General features: G+C 46.4%; 1 protein-coding gene across 1 annotated transcript in view; it reads right to left on the bottom strand.

The window, feature by feature from the left end:
• The window catches only part of LOC144175400 (uncharacterized), a 73,502-nt gene that overhangs the window by 39,515 nt on the left and 11,742 nt on the right, over window positions 1-22,245 (bottom strand). Inside the window, exons 2-4 of the mRNA XM_077704482.1 lie at window positions 14,939-15,096; window positions 8,788-9,039; window positions 6,745-6,938 (exon numbers count right to left, since the gene is read on the bottom strand). Coding sequence (XP_077560608.1) covers window positions 6,745-6,938; window positions 8,788-9,039; window positions 14,939-15,053 — 561 coding nt within the window. The 5' untranslated portion in view covers window positions 15,054-15,096. The remainder of the gene's footprint in view (window positions 1-6,744; window positions 6,939-8,787; window positions 9,040-14,938; window positions 15,097-22,245) is intronic.

Here is a 22,245-nt window from a genome sequence, read left to right as displayed (position 1 = left end):
TGCACATTCTTTTTATGACAAAGAACGGTGGAGTAAACGGTTGAAGTTCCGAGCGAACACGCAAGCGTGTGCGCCAATGCGTACGAAACTACCGCCGGCCGAACTCGACATCTCGCCGTCGCCACCGTCGCGCAGACGAATTTTCGGGTTCGAGGCTCTTAGGGGCCAACGAACTGTTCCAGCACGTACATCCGCAACCTTGCTTGGTATCTTAATCCCTTGACGGGAGGTTGGCCGTCATATCGCCAACCAGAAAAGGTAAAAATAGAAACGAGGGGAGTAAGGAACAGCAAGAAGCGACGAGATAGTACCAGTCGTCACAGAAGTTTCGAATAGTGTTGGCTTGCTGCTGTCGTTACGAGCTCGTTTCCAGTTTAAAACCCCTGAAAACTTCAGTTTGTTCGAGTACTTTACATGCGTTTTCAAATGCCCAAGTAGTACGGGCAAATCGTCGAGGGAGTGCGACATCCCCGCCGGTGAGGAGATCTCCTTTCATGTGCTGCCCAACGACGAACCTCGGCGAAGCAAGTGGCTACGTTTTGTGAACTTTGCAAACGGAGGAGAAATAGAGCTAAAGGAAGTACGAGTGTGCTCGCTTCATTTCCGAGGAAGTGATTACGGCAGGGACCCTTACGTTAGCTCACTCCTGGGACATGCTGGCGCTCGTCGCCGACTTCGTCAAATCGCTCTGACCTTGGGGAAAAAAAATGCCGTAAACACCGCGCATTGACGCTCGTATCTTTCTGGTCGAAGCAGAGAGCTCGCGCGAGCGGCTTTCCATACACGACACCGGCCAACTGGCATAAGTGATGCTGCTAATGAAATTGAACTACTATTAACCGTAATAAAAATACGGCACATACGTACCAGTCTGTATTCGTCCGTCGCGACGGGGCTGACGAGGCAGCGGTGCCGACGGCAGGGCGTTCGTCTGTTGTGGCTATCGCGGAATGGTCGCTTTCCCGACCACCGCGTATCCCACAACTCTTGCCGCTCGTGCACTCAGAAGCATTGAGCGTTCAAGTGGTGTGAGGTTGTTAAATGCAAGCCCGAGCTCCTCGGCGAGAGTTTTGTTCTCCGGATCAGGCGATTCCATGACTAGGGCTGCGGGTGCACTAGGTTTTACTAGTATTTTTAAAATTGCCGCCGTCTCGGTCGACTCCCGCGTGTGGGTGCTATATGGAGTCGACATACTAAGTATCTGTTTCATGGACCGGCTCGTATGACGCCATTGTTCACGTCGCGGAATGAGCAAATTTAGCGGGATATTTAAAATTTTGGCTTACATTGCCTTATTTATCAGTGAATAAAGCATCATTTGCTTCCGGGAAAGCGCTTGGGGTACTATGAAACACCTAATCTTTCGAATAAAACAAACTTTTGTTTTCTCTTCATGGCTCCTTTAAGGATTTCGCCCTGGGACGCCGGTGTTCTGCAACATTTTTCCATGACACCTACCTAATCGGGGCAATCAGCATTTCGAGAAAACTGTGTGTGTTTACGCATTCCTCAACAATCACACAGCCCGTTGATGTATACAATTCTTTCTTGTTTGCAAATGGTGCCAATACAGTTGGTCAAAAATAGATTTGAGGATTTTGTCCTAACATGAGGATAAAAAGGCTAGCGAGATTTTATATTTACATCGCTTTGGACGAGGACTTCATTTGAATTTGCTCGCCTTTGCATAGCGCTCGCCATATGTTGGCACTTTCTGCAACCACGCGCCTCCCGTAGGAGCCCGTGTCATCTATCATGAAACAGTTACCGATGAGCATCATTCATACATGTGTAGATAACATATCCCACGAGTAAGAATACCAATCCTCAGTCAGTCCGCCTCCATCGTATGTTCCCAACGCAACCTCTTGCCGAATGCAAGTTCAGTTCACTTCTTGGCACTGCTCCTTACATCATATAAAACTGCGGAACAACCTTAACACCCCCTTCCATACTTCCTTCCAACGTCTATGCTGTGGAAGAACTTCGTAACTAGCAGCGGTCTGAAGGTCCAGACACTCTTTGCCTCCAGAGCAAAGGCTCATCAAATGACTGCCTGGAATAGGGAACCACCGCCCATTCACCGGCTTTATAAAACATGTTTCACTTACACACTCCCTTAAGCGCACCATATTGGTGCGATTTTTTAGAGAGAGCTGCAGCAAAACACGAGCTCCAGACGTTTCACATTACCACGACACGCCTACACTGGAGACCATGTACTGACAGAAGGCAGGAGTTCTATATTGTGCACAACTTCATGAGGAACTAGCTAATTATGACAACTAACAAATAACTGAACACGTCTTATGCCCACTAGTGTTATTAGTATAATCCCCCCCCCCCCGAGCATCGCCTGGTACAACCGCTAGTTTATCACAAACTGACCGATGAGCAATTTTCATACCTGCGTAGATAACATTTCCTACGGGTAGCAATACCTTCCCTCACCCAGTCCACCTCCAGCGTATGTTCCAAATGCAACCTCCTGCAGAATTAAAGTTCTGTTTACAACCCGACACTCCTCCTCATATAAGCAGGAGAGTGCGTGTGTGTATGTGTGTGTGTGCGTGCACGCGTCTGCTTACTCGTGCGCGCACGTGTGTGTGTGTGTATGTGTGCGTGTGTATATGCGTGTGTGCGTGTGTGTGTATGTGTGCGTGTGTATATGCGTGTGTGCGTGCGTGTGTGTGTGTGTATATGAGTGTGTGTGTGTGTGTGTGCGTGCGTGTGTGACAGGGACACACACACACAAGGACACAGCCGACAAAAACGAGCGCTTGTCCTTTTCTACTGTGTCCCTGTTTTTTTCTGCGCTTAATATGAACGTTATGGAATACCAACTAGCCCGAACGCAAGCCCTTGTTCATGGGATTGCACACATTTAGGAACTCCCGCTGTCTATCAATACGTGGGCTCCTCTCAGAGGCGTGTAGTTATTGGAAACTAATGACACCTGTGCTTTAATCAAAATATCCCGATACAAATTGTACACAGATAGTATGCTCGAATGACTGCTTATTGTGAGAAGTGTTATCTGGTAGGCGTGAAGGATACCCGTAAGTCACAGTTTTATAATAAATGTCATAGGCTCCTACTAGCGGCGTGTGGTTGTAGAAATTCAAAACAGATGGCGAGCGCTATGCTACGAGGAAAAACCCAGTTTCCCTTCAAGAGGTGTGTAATATAAAAACCCGCTCGCTTTCTCGACATGCTTGCTGGGACAAAATCCTGATATTTTTTTTGAGAACTTTTTGGGCAGCATATATCAGCAAAATCGAATTAACAACTGATTGAATTCAACGGGCAGAATAGTTGTTATGGTACCCGTAAAACAGGGAACTTGCACAAAGCCTTCATTTGGCCTGTTACATGCCTGTTATGGAAAAATCTTGTAGAACAGTTTTTACACATCTGTATTGGTTACCTATATCAACAAAACCTGTTCGGCATCTCCACAGGCCTGCCTAATAAATAAAAAATAGTGGAACAGCTTTTTAACGTTTTCTCTTTATAATGGGCGTACCTTTTAACAATTCAGTCATATTAAGCTCCTACTACAAAGCAGTAATGATGCTCAAATTTCTACAACCAAGTTTCTACAACCAACAGTTGGGCTTGGCAAATCACGCGAAACGTCCGGCCTTTTTGGGCCCGTCATGACGCGTTATTTAAAAAATCGTTTACTTTTTTTTTGCGGCTTCGGAGGGACATATCCTGAAAAGTGTTCCTTTGCACTGCGAGGAGCAACATTTAAAAGCAAAAACAAATTGGATGTACCAAGCAGAGAAGCGTATATTGGGGGATATTTAAAAAGAACACCCAATATGCTCCGAAATGCAAATTTGCGCCATGAGTGTTGGTTAGGGCAAAACGGTAGCACTACTATTTAAATGTTCGCATGGGCTACATATATCAGTAAAAAACACATCTATATCTCAACGGGTAAGCGAGATGGTCACTAAAATGGAAACGCACGATTTCCTCCTTTTCGTATATTACCCGCATAATTTCCAAAACTCCAGCCTTAGTGAGCCCCGCTGCCCTGAGGTAAATATACTCTGGAAGTTTCGCGTCTCTAGGATCAGCCAGCCAGTCGGGCACTTCATTTTGTAGGAATAGATATAGCAAGGAAGATCGACGTCGCTTCAATGACAGCGACTTCTAAATCCTACATTTTCATTGAAAGCGACCCGCTCCAAGAACCCAGCCTCTATAGTTCGAGCCTCAGGAGTGCCATGTAAAAATATACACAGGAGAGCCCTCTTCCGTTGCAAGTAAAAACCTGGGCATGAACAGAGAACCTGGTGGCTGCAGCGCAAAGCGGCTGTTGCTCCCCTTGGCTGCCCACAACCGTGCATCACAGGCGCACTGAGTAGTATCTGAATGCAGGGAAACGTGCGAAGAGTGAACATTACTTGCAGTAAAGGGGCCGTTCACGGTGTTCAGTTGAGCATTAATGCTTTCGCATTCTGATCTCACAAGAAGTTATTGAGTCTCCTCGGATTTTACTTTTCTTTTAAGGGTAAGGTGGCTACATAACTACATAAGATGCGCGTGATGCCACTTAGGTCAATGTGGCCAGTCCCTGTTACCGTTCAGAGCCAGCCGAAATTTAAGTAGTAGTAAAGTTAACGCGTATAGTGAGAAAAGTATCTGGGCAACTCGAACTAAACGTGCGCCATTTGTGTACAGCCCGAAATGTTCCTCTTCCTTTGGAGCAAATTCATATCTCTCGCGTGAGTTTTATATTTCCTTAGACACTTCAGTCGGAGAAAACCTGGAACAGCAGTTATTACGGCTGCGACGTCTAAAATTGTCCTGACATACAAGTAAATTTTATCAGTAACTTCCGCACAAAAATTTCATACAGGGGCGCAAATCCTCGGCCAGAAAAGCTTCAGCTGCGAGTTTCCATAATATTACCTATAATATTCAAGCACGAAAGCAAGATTTAGCGAGGGTATTTTTTAGATGCGAAGCATCTCATGCTTGGGGCTGTGTCCCTCCCTGGCTCGTCTTTGTCCGCCGTCCGTACCCCGACTCCGCATGCCTGGCCAGGCAAAGCTGATGATGGTTCTGGCAGGATGCCCGTAGGGATTGGCCAACCAAAGAATCCATCCATCCCTCCCTCGTCGTTGTCGTTGTCCGCCGTCCGCACCCCCACTGCACATGCCTCGCCAGGCACCGCTGATGATGATTGTGGCGGGATGCCCCTAAGGATTTGCCAACCAAAGAATCCATCACGAGATAGCTTCGAGTTCAAACACTGCCGTCATCTTCCCGTAGAGGAACCCTGAGTACCACACCCCCATTGCGCATGCCTGGCCAGGCACCGCTGATGATGATTGTGGCAGGACGCTCACAATCTACGAGATAGCTTCGCGTTCAACCACCGTCGTCATCTTCCCGTTGGGGAACACTGAGTAGTATGCGAGGCATTCCTCCTCTCCTCACCTCCTCTCCTCTCCTCTCCCGCATTCCTCCTCTCCTCTACGAAGCTCCTCTCCTCTCTGGAATTGCGCAACGAATGGCAACACCTGCGGCTCCGCGCGCGAGAATGCGAAGCAGCTTAGGGTTAGAGACGCGACGGTAGCCGCTGCATACTCCGCTTGGGGCGCCACTGTAGCTCCGCTGTATAAATAACGCGCGCGCGCGCTCCGCTCCCCCCATTCTCCTCCCGCAACTCCGCGATTGGACTGAAAACTAATGGAAACTTGAGTCGACCCCATGGCTGCTTCGCATACTACTCAGGGTTCCCCTACGGGAACGTGCTGAAATTTTTTTTATATGCGACGCTGAGAAGAGCATCTCTTGCCGGCGGCCCTGTCCTGCCTGCGTCCGTCGTCCACGTCCGCACAGCTGCGTCTCTCCTCCGCTCGCCTGCTATCCTCTCTGATAGCGAACACTCTCTCCCAAAATCTCCGGTCGCGCTGCGCGCGGCTGCGCACTGAGCGCATGTGCAGTACTCTCTCTCTCCGCGGTTCCCTCTCCTTCCGGTGCTCCTCCCCCACCCCCGTCTCAGTCGACGGTCGTCCGCGCTTGCGTTTGCGCTTGCTCTCTTGCCGTACCCGACGATTGCTTGATGCGACCGTACCTCTTAAACAATGCCTAAACGACTTTCATTTGCATGTATGCATGGTCAAAAGTGAAAATTACGCCCACCTCCCCTCGTGGGAACCCAACGATGTGATGGAAACGCAATGGACGTTCACTACGCGTTTCACGCAATTCGACGAATCGACCCAACGGAAACGCCAATGGAACACCCTTCAGCGTCGCATCACACCAGGGTTCCCGCGAGGGGAGGTGGGCGTAATTTTTTTTTAATTTGGCAAGCTCAATAAATTTTCAGCAAAACAAATTTTCTACTCACGCTCGCCGTGAATCTAACTATACGCAAGCCGGATGTGTATTTAACAGCTGCTGGCATTACCATTTTCTTGTCAGCAACACTTACGCCTTATAAAGTACCAGCGGTTCCCTGGGCACGCTTTGGCAGGAAACCATTGCGTTACTCGTCAAATGTCTAAAAAATATTCTTTCGCCAAATCCACCCCCAATATTTCTCGTGATTTTTTAGCATCGTTCTTTGCCAACATTCGAAACAGTTCTAGCAGCCCGTGGTGTTTCTTTTGCAGCATATATATTTTCTTGCTAAGAAATACCCAATGTTTCGGCGAAATAAGAGAACCAGTTCACTTTCTGCAAACAATTGCCACGTACGCATGCTGCAATACTCACCTGGAGCATATAGATGGCCTTTCTCACAACCGATGGTGTAAATTCAAGCAAATGGTGTATTCCAACACCTTCATAGTTCAGAACTATAATCACGCCCATTATCTGGCCTTCGTCCTGAAGAACTATATGCTCAAAACAAAGTATGTGTAACCTAAGGGCTTCGGTCAACGAGCATATGCCGGTATTCCAGTCACCTGAAAATACACAAAGACGGAAATGTGTGGCAGTAAATGTCCTCAAGGACCATTCTCATCAACAAACACTTGCACGCACAACCGTACGACGTTCCACTCGAAAACCTTGAACAGAGACACTAACTGTTGTAACGGCTGCGGTCAGCGCTATTAAGAAAATGGCGAGCTCGTTACAAGCACTTCAGTGTGTGTGCCGGCTTGAAGTACACTTAAATAGGCAGCGCAGAATAAACGTACAAATTGAGCGTGCAGACACCCCCGCAATTGTTCATAGTATCTACCGACGAAGGCCTTCACCATTGACACGTATTGCTGTCAGAATGTTCTCAGCGTCACACAGTGGCATATTCAAGGATTCACTTCGGGTAGACGCGTATTTGAACAGTTGTGTTTGCTTCTGAGTTAGCCATACAACATGCGACATACAAACTTGTTCGTCTGCCGGTAATACTTTTTCAGTCCAACTGCTTTACAGAGAACGACCCAGAAGAACTACCGCTCGCAGAGAACACCTAACGCCTAACTATACAACACTGTCGTTGCACACGCATGCACAAAGATGGTGAACCCGATGATCATAGATTAGCGATACAACACTGAGGTCAGTGCCCTGTTTGCAGATCACCTAGGCGCTTTTCATCTATCTTGCTCTTGAGTAGCAAGGCTGGTAAGTAGTTCGCTAGATGCTCCGTTGTGCAGTGAGAGCGGCCAGCATGTTATGGTAACCCTCATTCCTGGCGCGTGACGTAATTTTGTGAGATACGTTTCAAGGAAAACCCAAAACATTTAATGCGTACAGGTGACCTGAGTGTGCCGGGGAAAACCGTAACTACGAGAACAGCACAATAATCCGCTGGACTTGAAAATGTTGCTTCGCGCCACAAAAACTAAACAGGATATAGATCGGTTGGCTTCGCACGAATGATTCCAACTCGTATATATTAACGGACTTTATTTATGAGGTTATTCGTAGTATTCTGGTTCTAGCTCGGCTAACTTATGAAACTCTCGCAATTTTATCTCTGGTTAACTCTCGGCTGTTCCCAATTAATACAGGAAGTGTAGAGGGAAAATGTGCTTGATTCCTGTGTCATATGAATCGGTAAAGCTCGAAAGTGAAATGTGCAGCAAAATCTGCAGCGAAAGGAGCATGATTTGCGGGATGGCGGCTGTCTTGTAGGTGTGCTTGGCAAGCGACGTCCTGCTAGCGGGTCGCTTCAGGAAACGTACGCCAACTTTGGTCCTTCTCCGTGGCGTGTACAGGCGGTTGCGTTGCGACGAGCTGAGCTTGTAAAACGCGAGAGTAGAACTTGTAGCTCGAACCGGGAACGCGCGAACGCGTTCCGCTTGGCGCTGGCGTTTCTCTACGCATCAAATCAGTCGGCGTTCGCGCCATTCGCCCGTCGGCGTCGCTACGACGCAGCTTACGCCAACTGTCGGTGCTGGTTAGCGTGATGATACACTACTTCGCATCACCTCTCCTAGACTGCAGCACCATCCGCGTTTCTCCTGTGATCGTTGCCCTGGCATCATTTCCGTGACTCATGTGACGTCATCGAAATTTCGTGTTAAAAATGTTCCACTTTAGACAGTGTAATTGAATTGGTGCTAGTGAATGTGCCGAACTAAGCAGGGTAATTCTTAATTTCCGCCCTATGTTCCGTTACATTACCAGTATAGTTGTGCACAACCACAGACACAGCCAGCAACAAAGGCGAACAGCGAAAGACATTGACTGGTAAACACCCAAACTGGTGATACCCATGTTATTATAATGGCTAGCAATGCTGTGACTGGTGCTGTTGCCAATTAGGAACATAATAGTAGAAGCAGCTGAAGGCAAGCTTACCCACATTAACCTCGTACACAAATCTTCCACCTGGATCTCTTCGATTGGAGAGCGTCACAATTCGACGTTCGCGGCAACAGGCATCGAAGGGGACAGAGCAGAGGTTTATACCGTCAAACCATTCAGGGTTCTCTTTTCGAGCTTGAAAATAGTTCTTGATGTTCTGAAAGGCTCTGTCGACGTCGTACTTTTTACCTCGAAGAAACTTGATCAAAAATGCATCTTCTGTCGGGCAACACAAAGATTCCTCCTCTGTTGGTGCAGGTATTAAAAAAATAGTCTCGATAAGAAAAACATTGATTGGCAGCACTTAAGTTTAAATGGATACATTAGACTTCGATCATTATGTCTTGGAAAGAAGAATCAGAGGCCTACTGTTCTGGTCACGAAACTTCTGCGTCACTCTATGGGAGAACTTTATTTGAAGCAAGGAACGACCGCTACACGGCGCCGGCTGCCCTAAGGGGGCCGTCGCTGCCGGAGCGCGGGGTGGACCCGCCGCAAATGTGACAGCGGCGGGAGCCCGGAGCCACTGTGTGGAGGCTGCGCGTCACATTCCCCCGAACAAAGTTTCGATCTTCAATGTCACGCGAACTTCAGGTGCCAGTGCGCCGTTTACAAGGTCGACAACATGAAATTTAGGATCAGCATTGCCTAACAAGCGGGTTGACGCTCCGGGTACAGAGGCACACAGGAAAAGTTGTTGCTCTTCTGTTTTCATACTAGCGCCGCACTTCGAGAGAAGTGGAAAAAGGTATGCCCCCGTTGGAATCGGGATATTTTAGGTTTGACTCTAAGAATATGCGTTTTTTCGGAAAGCATTTCAATGAGGTCGACATTAGCAGAACCGATGAGCACGTCGTGAACGTGGACGCCGTGTCAGTATAACCATATAGAGCGACGCTCAAGACCGGTGCCGCTCGGAGGATTTTTGGAGGATTCCCGATGTGTCTGACATAGCCAAAACTGCGGCCCCGCCAGTGATTTAAAAGGTGGTGTAAATAAAGAATAACATAGGCGCAGGAAGAGGGCAATAGCAGGTGGCGAAGAGGAAGACGCTGCGCCCACTTCCTGGCTCAGAGTGTGTTTCATGGCTTCTGAGAACGGGTATCTGGATGGTGCTTTCCCTCCTTTCCCTCCGTGCCTGGATGTTCCCCTCGAGGCAAGGAGGGCTACCCAGGCACACCAACCCCTTACGAATGGTGGCGCCCCTAGCGGAAACTTGTGTCCCTATGTCAACTTTCGGCTGAATTTTCGTGACCAGAAATGCCTCAAAGGACTCTGAAGAGCCTATAAAGATATTTACGCGCAACGTATGAGCTGTGGAATGAAAAAGTAGTCATGACACAAAAATGCACATTCCGCACAGAAGCTGCCACACTGAAGCCCATCATCTTGACCTGCACACATAGTTCGTCCGCAGTTCCTCACTAGCGTCATCTCTCGCTTCTCCTGCGGTATTAAGACATGTACTTAGAATCAGACCCGTGTCACCTGCTTCTTAGAAACGTGGGAGTGACACATACGTCAATGTCTGGGCACCGAACGCCTGTTTTTTCGCTCAAGGCTCAATATCTCGCTTTCGCATTAAAAGTAAAAAACGCTTTTTATCTCTAATCTAAAAGCAGCATGTTACCAGAATAGTTTCTTAATAGGTCATCCGGCGAAAGATTTCTGCCCCACTTCAGTGAACAATTTTACGCTCAGTTCCTTTGTTTCGCACACTTGTAGTTATGGCCCTTTTAAAGCGCAGCTGTTCAAGCTTTCGTTTGGCCGTGTGGATTTCTAACAGAAAATTCCACATGGCGATGTGGAGAGGGAGAAAATGCTAGGCCCAGCAGTGTAAGGGACAAGGGTGTGGAGGCAAAGAGCCTAAGAACTGGTGTGTCGAGTTCATGCCCCAAGAAAAAAAAATTAAAACAGTTCCAATAAACGCGGAAGGTGTCAAGTGCGGAGCAGGGATTCGATGATGATGATGATGCTTAGTAGCTTACTCTTTGTAACGGGATGGCGTTGGACAGCCGCCTTAGTCGCAACGCCACTGTACAATCACCTCGCCAAAAAATAAAAACAAAATAAATAAATAAAATATGTCAAAATAAAAAGAAAATACTTTTAAGAAATTTTTGTGCTAGTCTGACTTCTTTGTTGGGATGTCTTCCCAGAATGTTCTCTGCTCTTTTCCCACCAACATTCTAACCTTCTTTTACTAACCTCGACTGCTGTTCAATTCACTTTTCTGCTAACCTTAAAGCCAAGGCTTCCGGAAGCTGGATGGCTCCATCACTGAGGACTGGGCAGATACTTTTGCACTCTGTTGCAATATGTCGCATGGTTTCTGGCTCATTTCCGCAGCCTGCGCATAGTTCTTCCTGTACCGGCTCGCGGATAAGCATTTTTGTCCGCAAGCAACCCGCCCGGGCTTCAAAAAGCAATGCACTCCCTTTGGTATTATCGAATAATTTTTCGCTTGTGATCTCCTGCTTCCCGATCCTGTAGATATCTAAGGACTTCTTCGCATCCGCCCTCTTTTTCGAGGTCGTTGTGTCTGTTTCTTTCACTTTATTTTTTATTGCCTTAACCGTTTCCCCTGCGGTTCCAGGTTTCATATACTTTGTCCTGAGCCTTCTGGTTCTTTTCCTCCATTGTGTGTCCACGCTTTTCATGTAAAGATACCGTAACACTTTGGCCGCCCATCTGTGACCATCCATATTTATAAGTCGTTCTTCAAAACATATTTTGCTCTGTGCTTCTCTCACTTCGATGGATGCCCATCCCATGTCTCCCTGCACTGTCTCATTTGTTGTTTTACTGTGTGCTCCTAATGCCAATCGACCTACCGCCCTCTGATTTACTTCTAGCACTGATTGAATCTTTGATTTGACACACACTACTGCGTTTGAAAAGGTGAGTGCTGGTACCATTACTCCCTTCCAGATTCCTCTCTTTACTTCATATCTGTTATATCCCCACAGTGTTCTGTGCTTCATGATAGAGGCATTTCTTCTGCCTTTCATTCTTAAATGCTCCTCATGAGTTTTTAGATACGTCTGACCTTCGTTTAACCATATGACCAGATATTTGTATTTCGTTACCCACGGTATCACTGCTTTTTGAACGAATACCGATTCGTTACGGGCATTGTCATTAAAAACTAGAACTCCCGACTTTGCTGTGCTAAACTCTAAACCCAGTTCAATTGCTTCTTCCCCGCAGATATCTGTGAGCTGTTGCATACACTGTTTGCTATCCGATAGTAGCATTATGTCATCTGCATATATCATTCCCGGGATATGTTGTTCCACTTCCTGTCCTTTGCGGCTATAACATAGATTGAAACCTATTTTCCTGCCTTCAAGCTTTCTTTCTAGTCTAGCCATGTTCAGCATGAACAGCAATGGCGACAGAGGGCAACCCTGCTCTAAACCTATATTTGTGACTACCCGTTCCGTGTCCTTTTGGTCCTCCCAGGTAATTTGCACCTCGCTCTCATTGTAAATTCCCTGCAACAGCTGTATAAAGTCCAGGCCTAATCCCTCCTGCTCAAGTATGCTCCGTAGAAGTTCTCTATCTACGTTGTCGTAGGCTGCCTTTATATCTAGAAAAGCTATCCATAGTCGTCGCTCCTGAGCCATTGACACCTGTATGCATTGGGTGAGGACAAATAAATTGTTCTCTAAGCGTCTGTCTTGTCTGAAACCATTTTGTAGTCCACCCAGTATGCTGTTCCCCTCTGTCCACGCCTGTAGTTCTGCTTTTATAGCTTGCATTGCCAGCCTGTATGCCACTGAGGTAACTGTAATAGGCCTGTACGAATTGGCATCAGCCCTGTCTCCTTTACCTTTATATATCATCTTCATCCTGCTCTTACGCCAATTGTCCGGTACTTGCTTAGCTTTTATCACTTTTTCGATTGCTCGAATCAGTTGTGCCTTGCTTTTTAGACCCAGTAGGTTGACAAGCCCTATAACAATTTCATCCGTCCCTGTTGCCGTATTAGCTGGAACATTTTCTTCGGCTTTTTTCCAGTTTAGATTCTCCAACTTAAGCTCTCTATCTGTACGCACTTCGCTTGCCCGACTCCCTGAATGCTGTAGCCCTCTCTCCGTTCTTCTGAACTTCTCTTGTATCATTGAGCGTATGTGAAATACCACTTCTTCCCCTTTTAGTACCTGCTCTTCGCCGTTTATGACATGACGTTGTACTTCTTCGGTCTTTTTCTTTAGTTCCTTTACATGATTCCGAAACTTTCTCGGCGCGCCTTTATCCTTTGCCCGTACACTCGAGACCCATCGCTCACTTTCTCGTTTAAGTTTTTGCTGTACAAGTTTTTGTACTTCCAGCTTCTTAAGGCGGTTCCAATTCCACTTCGAAGTTATTTCCTCTGTTTGCATTCCCACTCGCTTGGCCTCCCTGTGCTCTCTCGAGGCTTGGTTCCTTTGTGTTATAGCTTCCTTGATTTCCTTGTTCCACCAGCTTCTACGTTTTATTTTTCCTTTCCTGTAGTTGCGTTCTTTCGCGCTCGTTATCTTTCCTTAAATGAAACCAGTCATTTCGCTGTATTCCCAATCTTTCGTAGGTTGTCTCTCTATTTCCGTCTACAGGCTTTCGGCAATATTAGCCATTTGCTGATCGTTTAATTTCAAGTCGTGTACCACCGTTTTCTGGTTTTGACCTTCCATTTTTCCAAAAGTCAATGTTATCCGCTTATGGTCACTTCCTAAGCTGTGGGCACCTATTTCATCTATTTCCATTAGAGTCAACCTTTCATACACTCCTTCTGAGAGGAGGCTGTAGTCTATAGTGGACTGCTTTTCCTCTCGTTCCCAACGAATTTGTCCCTGAAATTTATTCTCTCTGTTTACTACAATGAGATTATGCTCTTCACACATATCTAGTACGAATTTGCCGTTGTGGTCAGTGTATCTGTCCAGGTCCTCAATGTGGGCATTCATGTCTCCCACTACAATCACTTCTCCCGATTGTCTTAACTGATCGAGGTCCCGCTTAATGCACCCTACCATCCTACCATGCATCCTACGCTACAGGGGCTGTGGTGCCCCCTTCTGGCTAGTTTCAGTACCAACTTGGCGTTAATGCCGCAAGTAGTCCCGAGAGGTCGCTCCGGCTTCTGAGAGGAGAAAAAAAGGGGGGGGGGGGGTAGGAGGATGAGTTTAAAACAGAAAAGAGGGAGAGATGCGAGGGAGGAAGCAAATCTATAGGTTAGCTGGGAGTAGGGCAAGTAAACGTAATAAAACAGGGAAGTCGGTTGCTGACAACCGACGCCCCGATTTAACGGGAAAGCCGCTAATCATCATCATCATCATCATATCATCATCATCATCAAGCCCACAGAAAGGCACTGGATTGAGATTTCAATATTTTGGGGTAATTAATGCGGCGTGTCATGATGCTTTCCTTATTATATATTATTGTGTAGTTGTTATTGGCGTAGCAAAGGCAGCCTCCGTGGCAGCAGCGCAGAGCAAAGATAACCCCATACACTTTGAACCTGCGAGACGTGTACCTGTGTGGAGCAATACGATTGACATCTCCGTAACCCGAGGGACGCAGGTTCGATATCGACCATGGGAAGCCTTTGTTCGGATGCGTGACGTTGCGTTGGGTCGGTTCAGACTGTTGCGGGAACTGTCGTGATAGCTTTAAAGAGTGACGTCATTTCACGTCTCAGCCAACCGAAATGCGTGACACGACGTATTTTTTACGTCCATAGAAAACGATATGGCTTTGGCGTCTGTAGTCTGAACTTGGCCTTACGCGTGAGCTTCTACGTAATAATTCGTAAAATTGACTGTTATTCCCTTTTAATCAACAGTGTCCCTCTCTATTCGAAAACGTGCTGAATGTTTACTCATATTTATATTGATGTTATAAAAGCGCTCACAAACCACGTACGAAGGAGGAATAAGGACACGGCGTTAGGCTACCGCTAACGCTCATATGTAACCAAAAATGACTTCCATTATCAATCTCAGTGCTCCGAGCACAGGTAGCAGTTTTTACCAATCGTTACAAATGAACACGAGCTTCCTTTACTAGTGTTCGCGTTGGTGTCGAAACATTATTGTTAAGGGAAATAATATGTGCAGGATGTTTGGCACTTAACAAAGTTGATCGCACGAAAGCTTACTTGAAATAAGTTGTCGCAGCTGAGTGATGCCTGTCCGCCTGCTTTCAGGTGTCTCATTCAATTCGCAATGTGCAACTTCTTGTAACTTTGTGGCCAGAGCATCGGCGTCACTCATCTTTCCAATCCTGTGACGGCCCGTTCTCGCGTTGGTACCTGCGCTGTAATTTTGGGGGCGGATTACGTGAAGTTTCAACAACAATTTATGAACATTGCAACACAAAATTATTCAAACAAAGAATCAACGTGTAGCACTCAAATATATACCTCTGAAGGGTTACGGCATGCGATTCATGGTGCAAAAGTATAATTCTCGCGAATGCATTGCTGCTTCTAACGTGACTGAAGCGACTCGCCGGTGGACATTTTTTGTTATTCCGTTCCGTTGGAAGTGTGGTTAGGTATCGAAACCGTCCCCTTGTGAATAAAAACTTAGCAGTTAATTCAAGCTTGTGGAAATTATGTTTCGCACATTGCCTAATATTTGGAAGGCTGAAGCCGTATTAATATTGGATAGCGGCGCAAAAAGCAAACGGAACATGGTTCTGTGGCTGCCCATGTGCACTTTGGTGGTGCAACACGGAGGCCATAACCAACTTGAAGTCGGCTCGCTTTTGCCCTCGTTTGTGGGACGACGTCAGTGCCCCCCGTGCCACGTCATCGCTGAGTCGTTTATACGGGACCGTTACGAGACTCTACGTATCTTTCTTTTCGCTCCTGAAATGAATGACGGTTGGAAATGTTGCTCCAAATGCCACATATATGCTCCGGTGTGCACTGTGCAAGAAGTGTTGCCAACGGTAATTTCATGTAAAAAAGAGAGAGACTTGTACGGATAATTTTTGTAACGTCAGCTAAATGCAACACGAAGGTGCACCAACGGGATTGAAAAAATGCTTCACAGATGCGAAATAATGTAAGGGGAACCGCCCGTAACGCATCGGACTAACACGCGCTGTCATGCTGTTTCCATAGGGAAATAAAGCAGAAGTACAAAGAAAACTTTATGAAAAGCTGAAAACAAAGACGGAAGACCAATTTTACATGTAATCACAATATAACTCCGCAGAGTTACGCGATATTAAAATGAAAAATTCAGAGAAGCTTTAACTCCTACGCAAATATTGAATGGCGAAGCCGTTGTAGGTGAGAATTTCGGGACACATAGCTAAGGTTCAGTATCATTGTTTATTTTCATAGTTGAGGTGCTACTAATCGTTGTCATGTGCATCGAAGAGGTCGCCGTCTTCTTTGCGGGAAGTGGAGGATGCGAAATCCTCCTCCGCATTGCAGACTTTCACTTGCTTAACTGGCGAAGCTTGCACTAAGTCCCGAAAGGCTTGAACCATAGCTAAGCTGCAGGATTTCTTTATACGTGAGCACTGAAGGACACATCACAACGCATTTGTACTAGTTCTAAATTGTTTATTTCCATACTCCGTCATTGCTTTGCATTGTGTCAGTAGGAAGCGTCATATGCATCGATATCGTCGTGTTGCTCATGTCGAACTTTACATGCGCGGTAGCGCTTGCCGAAACCCCTGGAGTTGTTTTTTTCTTTTTTTGTTTGTTTGCTAAAGCTTCTGCTTCAGTCGGGGACGTGGCAGTAGTTTCTTGGAACGCACTCACGAGCGCTCGGCTTTTAGGGGCGAAGCTCCTTAAGTGATGGGTCTGTCCATCCCTTGTGTCTTGTGGTACGTCACCGCCGCATGCTTTCGGAGATGTCGCAAAGTGGCCCGCGTTGCACGCGCAAGAACCGGCTGCAACCGGCAGCGCAAACTCGGCACCGGGAGCGCGAGCTTGTCTGTGTTCGCCAACGGAGGCGCGAGCGCACGTGCACTGCGAGGGGGAGATCACTCAAGAGATCACGCCACGAACGCAGGCAGTCATTCTCGGAGATCGAACGAGACGCAAGGACCTTTGCTCGTTTCCTCTCGTCTTGTTCGGGCACAAGTTCGCCCTAAATAAAAGATCTTTCTTTACCGTTGTGTCCCATCCTACGTGACAAATTGTGGTGAAGGTGCGGGGTAGTCCTCGATGGCGCGGGGTCTTTCACCAGGTCTGGGCCTGGGAGCATTGACTCCGAAAATAAAAGTTGATTTGTACAATGTACGCACACAGTCTTACGTCTTTCTTAATGATGTAATGGGCGAACTTTCACGGGAGAGTTACGGTTACCGATGATCTCCCCCTCTCGATTTGATTGATTGTGAGGTTTAACGCGCCGACGCAACGCAGGCGATGAGGCGCGCCGTAGTGGGGGGCTCCGGATTAATTTTGACCACCCGGGGATCTTTATCGTGCGCCGAAATGTCGTACACACGGGCGTTTTTGCTTTTCGCCTCCATCAGAAGAGCGGCCGCCGCGGCCGGGAATCGAACCCGCGACCTCGTGCTCAGCAGCGCAACGCATTAGCCACTGAGCCACCGCGGCGGGTACTCCCCCTCTCGAGCTTCGCCCCACTTATCATCATTCATTCCGTGGATATGGCATGATTTTTTTTCTCGCGCCTCGTGTTTTGTTTTTTTGTTTTTAGATAAAGCCACTGAGCGCGCAGGAAACGCTCGGTGGTCGCCGCGAGGCAAGCTCTCACGGGCACTCCGCATTTCTTGGTATTTTTTCCGGCAACACCGAAATTACGGCTCGGGGCTAACCTCTTCAGTATTCATTAAAGTTTTCTCTCTCTCTCTCTCTCTCTCTCTCTCTCTCTGTACAACAGCTCCGCTGTGACAAAACAAGGAAGTAAGGCTGAGAAGTATAGTCAGTTAACTAGAAAATATGATATCAAGACTTCCTTCTCAGCGTAGAATACTTGTACAAAAAATTAAAGCTGTTCCACCCAACGTGAAAGATGTCGGAAGTGCAGAGCACTGATTCGCCGTAAAGGGCTGTGGCGCCGTTATCCGCTCCCTGCTACCCCCCATCAGGCTCTTCGCCTCCCTGTCTCACTCCTCTTTTGATGAATCCAATGGAGCTTTGTCCAATGCAATACAAGTTGCCCGCCTTCGCAGTGCACGCACGCCCCCTGCCTGGAACTGCGCCAGCAGGCCTCTCGCACGTGCCGGCGCCTTACTGCGCAGTTTGGAACGAGTCGTTCTTGGCGGCCACTTTTTGCGTCTACTATCGTAAAAACCAACCCAACGGGCGTTCTTAGCTGAATGGACGCGGGGGCTGCTGGTTATATACGCAGATATGGCCTCACATATTTCTGCAGCTTTCTTTGCCCTAAACAGGCAGATGCCTGACAAGCACCAGCGGTTCAGGAGTTTCGAACGGTTATGACTATATAAATCGCTTGGTTTTGGAATCTGTGTTACGCCGTTACGGTACGCCGTGGGGCTCTACTTGGGTGCGTTATCTCGCTGCACTGCCTGATTCCGGTTGTCGCGCGACTTTGTGACAGCGACATGACAAGTCCAGCCCCTAAAGTGCTCTGCGCTTAAAAACGCGCAGTAAGCTTTGATGATGCCTATCGTGCTGAATTCATAAACGTTATAAACGAAGAGTTCCCGGTGCTGCTTCGAGTTAGTATGTTGAGTAGCTGCCAATGAAAATTAGCAAATCGGGCAAGAGCCTCTCACGGCCGCTTTCCTCTTTGTTGCCATATCCCTCTGCATAGATGTGTGGGAATCTTGATTATATTGACGTCGCATTCAAACGCAATTCTCTGAATCGGCCGTGACAATCTCACGTTGTGATATTTCTATTTCTCTGACAGTAAATAACCCGCACATCCAGCGCATACCAGCAATTAAAAGGCGAATAGATCGCACACCGAAAGTAAAACATCCCGAAGGTAACCAACTATTGTTATTTGCAACAAAAATTGTAGAACAGATTTACAGCAATGTAACATAAAAATTCCCTTGAATAAATCAAAGAATTAGAGAAATCGTGGTAATTGTATACAAATGAGTAACCTTTCCGACATAATTTTAGCTTTTCTTTCCGTCGACAAAGATTGTAAGTTTACCGTATCATAATAATTTAATACGTTAACCCACTCGATTATGTATTCCTGAGACGGTACAGGACGCTCCAGGGTTAGTGCTTTCGTAGGTTTTTAGGGACAAAGCAGCTTCGTGGCTCAAACTGGCAGCGCGTGTTGTCGTCGCCTCCTGTTATCACGGTACCAAAACACCGGGACACTCCTATCCCAACGCCTTGCACTGGAACGTAACGCGTACTTAAAGAAAAGTTTTTAGTGGATAAAACCGGTTCAAAGTAAAATACACGTTCCACAAATAAAATTGTGGAACGCTGCATGGAATGCCATTCACGGAGCGAGGCCCACAGATCTGCCTCTTCTCCATAAATGAAAATATTTATTCTCTCTCTCTCTCTCAATATATATATATATATATATATATATATATATATATATATATATATATACTAGTGGAGACACACACACACGGAGACAGAGACACACGAGCAAGACGTAGAAAAAATAAAAATAAGTTTACTGACAATTCAGGAACAGGACTTCCTTTCTTCAGAGTACTCTGAAGAAAGGAAGCCCTCTTCCTGAAACGGCACTGCAGTTATTTTTATTTTTTGTACGTCGTTCACGTGTGTCTCTGTCTCTATTAACCTTATTGATTTTTTCGCGCTCTGTGTGAGTTTTTATCTTTCACACATGTGTATATATATATATATATATATATATATATATATATATATATATATATATATATATATATATATATATATATATATATATATATATATATATATATATATATACATATATATATATATATATATATATATATATATATATATATATATATATATAGAATAGGACGGCAGTCTACAACGCCAAAGGAGGCATAGGGGTGTGGGCGCTCCCCGCTCTGGGCGCGTGTTTTTCTTTCTTTCTTTCGTCAGTATATTTAAAAACAAATGTTAACTTCATTACCATAGTAAAAAAAAGAGCCTAACCACACCCCTATGCCTCCTTTGGTGTTGTTGACTGCCGACCTTTCTTATTGTATTTCCTCAACGAGCCCCTCATTTCCTTACTATATTATTCTGCGAAAGCCTAGCGAGGGTCTCGGTTCTGGCAGCCTTGATGCCTTGGTAGCATAAGAGGGTTCCCGCCAGTTACCCGCTCATGACAGGCTCTAGACGTCCGAGTCACGCCCCTGGGGTTGAAAAGAAGGTCCCCTTTCCCCGTGTAGTCAGAGTGGCGCTCGCTACCACCCTCAAGCATCAGATACACTTCTAGTAAATATAAATAGCCCAGAAAGTGAAGGAGAACACAGTCGCCCGGATAGCCGAATTAGTATGGCATTCGAGATCTAATCGAAAGGCGTGGGTTTGGTCCCCACTCTGGGCGCGTGTTTTTCTTTCTTTTAAATGTAGAGCATTTCTTTATCCCACGATGTCACCCGGCGTTGTCGGCTTTGGCGTGCCTCGGCGTCCGCAACAGCCGTTCCAGGTGCGCCCTCTCCCGCACTCCTCCTCTCCCGCATCACGCTACCCTCCTCGCTCTCAACAACTGGTGCGCACCCCTCCCCCTACACTATATAAAAAAATAATTCCTACCGTCGCCTGGTTTCGATCCCACGACTCTGCGGGCGGAACGCAAGGTACATGGTGCTCTACCCACTGCGCCACAAAGCCGACACAGAATGGAAGGCTACGAACGCGCATTATATCCTTGACTCATTCAAACTACGTCAAGAAGCTGCTGATACAACGCATTCACTACCTGTGGGCTGAACGTGAGGTACATGGTGCTCTTCCAACTGCGCCACAAAACCGACACAGAATGAAAGGCTACGAACGCGCCTTATATCCTTGACTCATTCAAACTACGTCAAGAAGCTGCTGATACAACGCATTAACTACCACCAACTACCCAAACACTAAACGTTAACTCAACACACCCACCCCCTATGCGACGCATTTACTCGAGTCCCCCTCTAGAGGAGATGGGCCCTTTCTTTCATCTGTAAATTTAAAAAACAAATGTTAGCTTTGTTAACCGTAGTAAAAAAAGCCTAACCACACCCCTATGCCTCCTTTGGCGTTGTAGACTGCCGACCTATCTTATTGTATTTCCTCAAAGAGCCCCTCATTTTCTTACTATATTATTCTGCGAAAGCCTAGCGAGGGTCTCGGTTCTGGCAGCCTTGATGCCTAGGTAGCATAAGAGGGCTTCCCGCCAGTTACCCCCTAATGACAGGCTGTAGACGTTCGAGTCACGCCCCGGGGGTTGAAAAGAAGGTCCCCGTCTCCCAGTGTAGTCAGAGTGGCGCTGGCTACCACCCTCAAGCATCCGGTACACCGTCTAGTGAATATAAATAGCCCAGAAAGTGAAGGAGAACACAGTCGCCCAGATAGCCGAATTGGTAAGGCATTCGAGATATAATCGAAAGGCGTGGGTTCGGTCCCTACTCTGGACGCGTGTTTTTCTTTCTTTCTTTCATCCGTATATTTAAAAAACGAATGTTAACTTCATTAACCGTAGTAAAAAAAGAGCCTAACCACACCCCTATGCATCCTTTGGCGTTGTAGACTGCTGACCTATCTTTCTGTATTTCCTCAACGAGCCCCTCATTTCCTTACTATATTATCCTGCGAAAGCCTAGCGAAGGTCTCGGTTCTGGCAGCCTTGATGCCTAGGTAGCATAAGAGGGCTTCCCACCAGTTACCCGCTCATGACAGGCTGTAGACGTTCGAGTCACGCCCCGGGGGTTGAAAAGAAGGTCCCCTTTTCCCCGTGTAGTCAAAGCGGTGCTGGCTACCACCCTCAAGCATCAGATGCACTTCTAGTAATAATAATAATAATAATAATAATAATAATAATAATAATAATAATAATAATAATAATAATAATCAATCAATCAATCAATCAATCAATCAATCTTTATTTTTGGTGCCCAGGAACAACCCTAGGGTCTTGGTACTGGTACACCATATACAAGCATTCATAAAAACAAACTAAAATCAAGACAACACAACACAGAAAACCATATATATGAAAGAAACAATAAGATAAAAATAGTTACAGAGATCCCAGAAAGCAAAACAGCAAAAAAAAGGGAAGCCTAGTGTTAGAAGCCATGACACTCGGCCAGCAAAACGTTGAAGGCACGTGAAAAATTGAAAATACACAAGCAAATACTCAATGCACATGACGGAGATAGATTATATACATAAAACAAAGGTTTTGTAACAAAATGTTAGGAAGTTTCAAAATGGAAAAACGAAGTTCAGCGTTACAAGCACTGACACCTAAACCGACAGAAATTCAAGCAACACAAAATCAGGAAAAGTGAAAAACAAACAAGCAAGATGAT

The sequence above is a fragment of the Haemaphysalis longicornis genome, unplaced genomic scaffold, assembly GCF_048455015.1.
Source record: "Haemaphysalis longicornis isolate Haplotype H1 unplaced genomic scaffold, Haemaphysalis longicornis Haplotype H1 scaffold_3, whole genome shotgun sequence".
NCBI lineage: Eukaryota > Metazoa > Arthropoda > Arachnida > Ixodida > Ixodidae > Haemaphysalis > Haemaphysalis longicornis.
This window is presented reverse-complemented; position numbering and strand designations above follow the sequence as displayed.